At 51.4% G+C, this 8,661-nt stretch overlaps 5 protein-coding genes across 5 annotated transcripts in view; 1 reads left to right on the forward strand and 4 right to left on the reverse strand.

The window, feature by feature from the left end:
* Window positions 1-1,286: 1,286 nt before the first annotated feature.
* Window positions 1,287-2,356, reverse strand: PUNSTDRAFT_35722 (uncharacterized protein; the record flags this gene model as incomplete). The annotated part of the gene is made up of 5 exons (XM_007381582.1): window positions 1,287-1,364; window positions 1,420-1,751; window positions 1,815-1,896; window positions 1,949-2,232; window positions 2,287-2,356. Coding segments are annotated over 5 exons (846 nt in total), but the record flags the coding sequence as incomplete, so codon positions are not given.
* Window positions 2,357-3,049: 693 nt separating this feature from the next.
* On the reverse strand, window positions 3,050-3,532 carry PUNSTDRAFT_63838 (uncharacterized protein; the record flags this gene model as incomplete). The annotated part of the gene is made up of 1 exon (XM_007381583.1): window positions 3,050-3,532. A coding segment is annotated over one exon (483 nt), but the record flags the coding sequence as incomplete, so codon positions are not given.
* Window positions 3,533-5,083: 1,551 nt separating this feature from the next.
* PUNSTDRAFT_132241 (uncharacterized protein) lies at window positions 5,084-6,079 on the reverse strand (the record flags this gene model as incomplete). Its single annotated transcript, XM_007381584.1, has 7 exons — window positions 5,084-5,191; window positions 5,252-5,302; window positions 5,358-5,504; window positions 5,562-5,640; window positions 5,698-5,869; window positions 5,928-5,978; window positions 6,037-6,079. The coding sequence occupies 7 exons, from the start codon at window positions 6,077-6,079 to the stop codon at window positions 5,084-5,086; spliced, it is 651 nt and encodes a 216-aa protein (XP_007381646.1).
* Window positions 6,080-7,076: 997 nt separating this feature from the next.
* PUNSTDRAFT_64074 (uncharacterized protein) lies at window positions 7,077-7,466 on the forward strand (the record flags this gene model as incomplete). Its single annotated transcript, XM_007381585.1, has 1 exon — window positions 7,077-7,466. The coding sequence occupies one exon, from the start codon at window positions 7,077-7,079 to the stop codon at window positions 7,464-7,466; it is 390 nt and encodes a 129-aa protein (XP_007381647.1).
* A 380-nt stretch (window positions 7,467-7,846) lies between these two features.
* PUNSTDRAFT_65618 (carbohydrate esterase family 8 protein) overlaps window positions 7,847-8,661 on the reverse strand; it is a gene marked incomplete at both ends in the record, with an annotated part of 2,350 nt that continues 1,535 nt past the window's right edge. The window contains 3 exons of the mRNA XM_007381586.1: window positions 7,847-7,974; window positions 8,063-8,203; window positions 8,275-8,323. Coding sequence (XP_007381648.1) covers window positions 7,847-7,974; window positions 8,063-8,203; window positions 8,275-8,323 — 318 coding nt within the window. The remainder of the gene's footprint in view (window positions 7,975-8,062; window positions 8,204-8,274; window positions 8,324-8,661) is intronic.

Genomic DNA, 8,661 nt, shown 5'->3' on the forward strand with positions numbered 1-8,661 from the left:
GCGCCGAGCGAGACCGCGTTGGCGGCTCGCGCTCGGGGAGGGCAGACGGCAGGGGCGGGGTGGAAGCTGCACCGAGCGCGACCGCGTTGGCGGCTCGCGCACGGAGATGGGCAGACCTCAGGGGCGGGGTGGAAGCAGCGCCGAGCGCGACCGCGTTGGCGGCTCGCGCTCGGGGCATACGGCAGAGGCGTGGGGTAGAAGCAGCGCCGAGCGCGACCGCATTGGCGGCTCGCGCTCGGGGATGGGCAAACGGCAGGGGCGGGGGTGGAAGCTGCGCCGAGTGCGACCGCGTTTGCGGCTCGCACTCGGGGCCGGGCAAATGGCAGGAGTGAAAGCTGAGGGCGGCGAGCGGGCACTTCGAGTGCTGGGGGCGGTTTGTGACGGCGAGCGCGGGGACTTGCGCGTTGATGCACGCACTTGCAAGCGCGGCGCTGGGCGCACTTGCCAGCGCGGTGGGCTGAGACGGGGCAACACGGCCAGGTCACGTGACGTGTGGATTCACGTTGAATCTCTAAGTCCGCGTTGGCTACCGTATTACATGTGTCGCTATGTCATAGCAGTCCGAGAGTACATACATATATATATTTGAGCTCATAAAGTTGTTAGTGATAGCTGAATGGGACATGAGACAAGTTAACTATACCTGAGATAAAAGCACCACAACAGTGTCTCCTGGCCATCAGTAATCTGTAGGGTTCATAACCATGATGTTGGCTATGGACATCTCTGTCTTTCAGATGTACATGCAGTATATAAGCTGGGACTATATGGGGTGATATGATATTACAGATGGGGCCAGGCCAGGGTGAGGTGTCAACAGTCAAGTATCAATCCCCAACTCCAACACTTACATCTGCATTTGTTCTCTAAGCCCCTTGGACATGGACCAGTGCTAATGTTATTGACACTGCAACCACATTTTCTATGTCATTAGTTCTAAGCCCCCTTGTACCTATAAGACAGTCCCCTAATTGGTCTGTCAACTGTCATGATTTGACAGTTTTATGGGATTTTTTGGCTTTTTTGTGACAATTTGGACAGAATATGGTCATATTATGAACCATGTATGTATATATGTAGAAAGTTGCCAGATGGGGTTTTTCCTGATGGTGAATGCAGCGGTTGAAGATACCCCTCGAACACCCCAGCCAGGACGTCCTCTACTTGTCCTCCGCATATGCCACCATCTCGATCGAGTTGTTAGCGAGAGTAGCCTTCGCTGTTACAGACGTATCCGCTCGGGTTACAGATGTTCGGAACCTCAGGGTCGTCAGCTGGGGGGCCCCCGTCATTTCATGCACTGTTTTCTTGGTGAGCGCTCGGCCTTGCGCGACTCGCCATACTATAAGCAGCGGTGCAAGAGTCTACAATTTGTCTGGTCACATCGATACGTAGATCAAAGGAGGTAGACCGACGCACCTCGACTTGGCCTACCACAGGGAATACAATAAAGTTTGCGGAACTGTTCAACGCGTAGGTAACGATGAACACGAGGTCAAACGCGGAGTATACGAGGGCGGATTCGATTAGCATGGCTGAAATAGTCAAGTAGTACGGGGAGCTATGGTCCTTCCCGAAGAGCGTGCGCGTTTTGGATCGCATATAGATCAATCGCGCGACGATGAGGACTGTGATGAGCAAGTTGAGGGAAACCGCGATGCACCAGTACGTTAGTGCGATGTTGACACTGGACTTCTCCCAGAGAGTGTCCCCGGGGTGGACAAGTTCAGCGAACAAGAGACTCGCAGACACTGATTGGATCGCCATCAATTGCAGGTAAGCCACCAGGATGATCTACCAAGGGGGAAGCTAACCTATGCTGGCGACATACAGCAACACCGGAACAAGCATCGTCCAAAATCTAAACGTAGCAGACAAGACATAGAGTCGATATAGCTACGCACTATGTCAGTATAAACTATGACAGGGACGTCTGATTGCGACTAACCAGTAGTCCATCCTGTAGCCATTGGTTGAAGAGGTAGAAAGCTATCGCCACTATGTTGATGGTGATCGAGTTCTGTTCGATAGCGAATGCAGCCGGTCCTCCAGGATAGTTGCGCTCATCGATGAAAGTCAGTTGATTGATGTAAAGTGCTAAGCCGTTCGCAATTGTTGCAAGGCCGAACGTAGTGCAGACGAACGCCAACATGCTATAAGCATACTTCGGGCTTCTCTTGCGTTGCGCCCATAGCAATGGAGCACACAGCAGAAACAAGGCAACATTGAGGCCTCAAAGAATATCATAACTTCAAGGAAGAAATAGGTCCCAGTGTTGGCACTCACCGTAGGCTACAGCTCCGAGCGCGGCACCATTGAATATATCCTTCTCAAGGTGGATGACAGAAGCGGGCTCGATGGGACCAAAACCTTTAGGTGGCAGACCCGACATCGGAGACAAAACCAAGTTCGATGTAAGTCATTGGCATCTCTACATATAAGTCGATGTGATATCTTCTGTACTGCAAATAGCTCCATAGTATTCCACGATGTACATACTGGACTGCATGAAGTCGCTATCAAGCGGGTCCTGGGTGATCTATAAAATTGGCCAACTCATTCTGTCAATAGAGCGGTCGAGAAGGTTACTGAGGTTTCTGATCATTCGAAAGACCAATTTTCCTCGATTTTGATACTTCTATCTTCACTGCAGTGAGCACAAGGATAGGAGCACAAGAGCGAACAGGACAGCATTTCGAAGGAACAGACAGCACTTGTAGAGGACATAGGGCTGTGGGTGTGAGAGCAGACAGCATCGCAGGAACATGATATCGGCTTCAGAGGCGTGGAAATAGCATTGTCACAAATAGGGTGACGATAATGGACCGCAACCAATTAAACAAAGTGTGTACTTGATGATAGCGATGTGATAACGGAGAGCTGGAATCGACACGATCTTTGACACGGGAAATTCGCCTCCCAGCATTACGCACAATCCACATAGTTTTTGCGTAATAGATTAGAAGCAACGAAGCTCGTATCACTTTCAACTAATGGGGATCTTGTATCAGGAAGTTGCATTGGTTTGAAACGTCGGTAAGCAAACCATTTATACACCATGCGCTTCTGTCCAACTTCCCCACTGCCTATAATTTGCATCCACCTTCCGATATACTTCACTCCAATCACGACACTGTCGGGAATGTCTGCTGTCTCCATCCCTGAGAGTAATATTCCATTCCAGAAAATCACCAGGCTCCAGCATTGCGTCGGCGTTGCACAATAACGATTGGCGGATGTAGTTGATGCAGTGCTGGACGTGCAATGGAGAAGCTTGAATGTTGTCATAGTCAAGCAGTGCCCTGCGAATCAAGTCCATGCAATGCATGGAGTGGAACATGCTGATGGCGAAGCGGCGCTTCTCAGGCCCTAGGCGGACGTAGCCTTGATGTGTTGGTATCATTTGCAGCAGTGCCCATTCGGCGGCCGATGCAGGTTCGTCCAATGCGTATCTCACTGTTTCAGTGAAGTCCATGGTGACAAATCCGACGTGAATGTCGTAATTTGAAGGAAAGTCATTGCCGATGTATGCTGAAAGCTTGTTTTTAGGTCTGTAAATAAAACCAACATTAGATCGTGCTTACTATAATTGTGTAGTGCTATACTAGTAGGAGTATGTTGCCAAATCACAGTGTGGTATATCAGCAGGCAGATATTAACGCAGGCGACTCCAAGGCATAACTGAAGGAGGTGTCTTGCAAAGATATCCATGGAAGAGCAAGCAAAAGCGACGTGAAGTGTCTGATTACACAGTCGGATGCGGGTTGCAGAGTGAGTAGCACGCTCGTCTAATATACATTGCACGACAGCCTCAGGGAGAGTTCTGTGCCAATAAATGGTGCACAGCATACCGTCTTTATATATGCTCCGTGCCCCGAAGCAAAAGCACACAGGACCCGGATTTAGACTGAGAAATCATTCTCATTTTTCGTCATGAGTTCATCATAGAACATCTCACAGCTCAACGGGTGCCATTAGCGGGAGAAAATGGCATATTCATATGGTACTAGCCCAGGCACATTCCATTGAAACTCCGTATTGGATGTAATCAACGCCACCTCTCGGATACATTCAGCATGTAGCCCTCGTCACCTCCCGCCTAATTGCGGCAGAGAATGTGTGCATGAATTAAGCGGAAACTAGTGATAGTGCAAATGTGTGAGTTAGATCGGTAGCATTAGAAGGAATACGTTCTTACGATTAAAATGGGTCAACGCTTCCGATGATAGGAGGGAGACCGGGTATTGATGAGGTGGGAACTTCCAATCATGAAGGTTGGAATTTTATATGGCGGAAAAGCATGGTACACACCCGGCGCTTCAGTATTCTCTGCTGCCAACAACTCATGTTAGTACAGCCAGAGGACGAGGAATTAACGTACTTATGGTACTAGAGAAAGCATGCGATCTGAGCACGGAACTTGCGATGTAGATAGCTATGACTTTAGTGAACTTCATGTTGAGCCGCAATCGAGGAAATTCAGAGCAATTGGTCTTCACATCTTCTCTTACTTTATACCAGAGGTGTATGAGCTTCTCTGACTGCCTGCATTTGCCGACAGCAAACTGTGCAAGGCGATGAACTCCGAACATGAACCACATTGAGCAAACCGAACCACAAAATAAACAATAATCCCCGAGTACCGCCCATAGATTACTCACACCGAGCAAGCTTCCTACTTCGTTGGAGTGGGTATATCCACACCTGCAATAAATTGCTGCAGTACATAGAAAATAGGCCTGCACGGCCGGTGATCGGACGAGAACGCAGACTGGAACCTGGAGAACGGTGATTTGCCTGCCTGTGGACACATCAGGGGCAGTACTCCACCTGAAGTTGGAATCTCCGAGTCATGGGGGCTCTCAGGCTTAGGTATGCAAAGTGTATACAAATTTGGGCGATTTGTTTGCGGTGAACTCGAAGGAAGCTGACTACAGCATCCCGCTGCTATTGGCTGTAACAGAGCAAGTGGCTCAGGCTGCACAAGGAAGGATGACACAGAGAGGTTGTAGCACCGTGCGATTACAGAAAGGCCCTAATAATTTCCCATATACATCGTTGATGTACACTCTGAAGTGTGCAGCTAAAACTCCTTCTTCAGCACATAAACATCAATGTCCTTGACCGGTCCGCCTCCGGTCAGCCTTTGCTGTCCAATGAGCTCGTAACCTAAATGTTCGAACATGCGAAGCTAAGGGAAAGGGACTGGTCAGCGGCATCCTGCAGAACTGAACCTGCAGCAATCACTCACGTTCTCTATATGCTCAGTTTCTCCGAACATGGGAACTTTATCAGCCCTCGCCTAGGCCAAGTCAGCGTGTATCACTTATGTACCTGTACTATTTGCCCCAACTCACGAGAATTTCACCCGCTTCAATGAGTGCACGCCCAATACCGCGTCCCCTGAAGTCTTGGGCGACGCCTAGACTGTTTATGGACCATGCACTAGTCTTAACTCCTGGTCCGATGATGGTGTCTGTGATGGCGGCATACTCCGGGAGAAACTGCGAGTATATGAGCCACCGCTTTGCACTGGGTACTCGACGCAGGGGAGAAACAACCTTTTCCATCCACCATGTCACTATGTCGGACGGTAGCGTTGATAGAAAGTCCAGGAATCCTTGTGCCTGTTGTTCGTCGCTTAGAAAATGTGAGGAAGACTCACTCTCGACAACAGCGATGGAAAGTATCACTCACTCGCCCATCAACTCTTTCCCGGGGCCCATGTATGTAACGGCGCCGATGACCTGTTTCATGTCCGTCTCGGCGATAACGAGTTTACCTCCAATTGCAGCAGCAGCTATGCAACTGCGGTGGAACGCAAACATTTTGGATTTATCGCCGCCGCATGCAGCCTGAGTGATCGATTCTATAGGGGTAGCGTGTCAATGACCAAGGTGAAGTTGCTGGTGCCCTTCGCTGCGTACTGTCGAGTAATGCTTCTACGAGTACCTCTGCGGCATCGTCCAGCTCCTCCTCTGCGCGAGTTACGACGATTCTCAGTTCATTGTTTCTTATGCAAACATACGCACTCACTAGTCGGATTCTTCAAGGTCCGGATCGTTATCCCTTCTGGCATGCTGCGGTGCACTAGTTGGATGATTGTCCTGACTAAATACTAAAACTGTCCCACCCTACCTAGCCTATGGCGCAGCACGCAGTCGCTCTTGTATTGCTACCGTTGCTTCCCGAGACATCAAACGAAGCCGACTGCTGTTGCTACGACTTGCGAGCGAGACTGATCGCACGCGAATGCCAAAACGCATGGCTATGGGTACCTTCCTTTGCATCTGTGGGGCCTCGTAGGCCTCATCGATCGCAGAATCGCGACATCTCGATCGTTGGACAGCTCTCTGAGAAGCCGATTCTGGGACGCTCAATACGCCAGCTGTCTACAAGGTTCATTCTCTCCTTCCAACGGTCTTCGATTTGATCTCAAAATATCCTGGCCTGCCTGAAGCAGGATGCTGAATTCAAGCGGGACATGGAAGCCTCGTCGCGAAGGCGGCGTACACCCGCAATCCCCCACCGGCAGTCAAGGCACGGTAGTTATGGACCTCGAATGCAAGGTTCGGAGTCACCGGCACGTCGTTCTTGAAGGTCCGAGTCCGCGGGCCCATGTGCAAAAACTATAACGTATGTTATAAGCTACCTGTGCATCAACCGCCTGGATGATCCATACCCTAGACGGAAGTTTTCACCGAATGCTGGGCATACGGACCACGAAAAGGGAAGACCCTTGAGCGGCTCGAGCCATGGGATCAGTACTTGAAGCGTCGCGCAGCCACTGCTCGCTCCATATGTGTCGTTCCTGGGCATTCTGAGGGGCCTATAACGTTCATCAGAAAGAACACGACGTTCACTGCGTATTCAGACTTTCAGGAAAGCATACATATTCTTGGTCCTAGATAGTGACATACGTGCCGTTCTTCTGCACCGTCCAATGCCTCGTTTTGCGTTGGCGATAACTGTCGTCGCTCTCCTCTGGTGGTTGGCGACTACTCTGTTTTATCGCGTCGCTCGGGAAGGTGGATACACAGCATTTGCCACTCACTGCATATCGAGTCGCTGACCGAATGACAGACCCCACCCCATTCGACTTTTTCAACCCCACCGCCATCCCCGCCGTGTACCTCCACGTCGAGAACACGGTCCACTACCACATAGGCACCGCGCGCGGAAAAGCCGAGTTGGAGCAGCTCCTGCCAAACGGTAGCCACCTCGTCCACCTCCCGCGGAAGTCGGAGCCAAGTTCCGCCCCACAGACGTACACCGTCGCGCTCTTCCACCAGATGCGATGCTTGAACATCATCGTGGACGCGTACAGCTCCCGCGTGGCGGACGTGCGCGACCCTCTCCTGAGGCACTGCATGAACTACCTTCGGCAGAGTATACCGTGTCAGGCGGACACGAGGCTGGAGCCGATCCTGCTTCCGCTCCCTGGAAGACAGCAAGTCAACCATTAGCGATCATAGGTCGGATGCAACTTTTAGACGAACACAGGCCACATACCATTTTCTCGAACGACTACGTTTGCGAGAACTGGAGCGTAGTATACGGAGACGCCCGGAAATGGCAAGGGATTTGAACCAGGAGTTTAACAACTACGACACGATTTTGCAATTGCGATGAATCGGGAAAGGAAGCGAAGGAAATAGCCTTCATGGGCAGGCGATATCTTATCCAGTACGAGGCGGACAGATAACGTGGCAGCATTGGCTAGCGATGTACATGTTACACCTTCTCCAAGAGCTATCACTAAGTCTAGGACAATTCACGTCAGCTATCGGGGCCATGCTACATCCCCAAGGCCGTTGCACCTACCCACATCATTGAGACGCCACAATCAAATCCATTCATGATCGATCCATGCCGGCTTCCCTCCAAACACCGCCTCGACTGTAAACCCCCTCGCTTCCGCCGCCGTCAGCACCCGATCGGCCGCAACGCGCTTGCTCGTATCGCCTCCCACACCTGCGTCGACGCAAAAACGTCATGAGTATGTGACATCATGATGGTTATGGGGGGAGGAAAGGAGAGGGAGATCGATAAACCCACGTACCGCTTGAATTGTACTCGGCGTAGAACGTGGTGTTCGCGATGACGCCGCCGGAGGAGAATGGCTTGAAACCGGCGGGGTTGATGCTGGCGTCCATGGACACGTTCAGGTACACGGTCGTCGCGAGGTCGTTCCACGGCCGGCCTGAATATCGATGTCAATACTTCGTACCTGGAAGGAAAAAGGGAGGGAAGGAGGGGGGGGGGAGAGCTTACCGAGATAACACTCGCCAACGGTGACCGTCGTGGCGTTCGCGTCGGGGGACTATCGATCGTTTCGTCGGTGCGTGGATACGAGGGGAGAGAAAGGAGTAGGGGGCGTACGCGGACGATGGCAGAGTTGGCGATGTAGGCGCCGTACCGATTGCCGGGGGCGTCGGTGAGGTTGGTGCCCTTCCAGGTGACGAGGCCGCCGCCGCAGGCCCTGTTGGCGAGCACGACGCGTTAGAACCAACTAACAAAAAAGTTTGCCTACGTCAAGCTGTTTGCTCATCAATACGAGCGATGAGGAGCTCACGTGGTGCCGAAGCCGAACAGGTCTGCAAGAAAGAAAGAAAGAAAGAAAGAAAGAAAGAAAGAAAGAAAGAAAGAAAGAAAGAAAGA

This window comes from Punctularia strigosozonata, assembly GCF_000264995.1.
Source record: "Punctularia strigosozonata HHB-11173 SS5 unplaced genomic scaffold PUNSTscaffold_4, whole genome shotgun sequence".
NCBI lineage: Eukaryota > Fungi > Basidiomycota > Agaricomycetes > Corticiales > Punctulariaceae > Punctularia > Punctularia strigosozonata.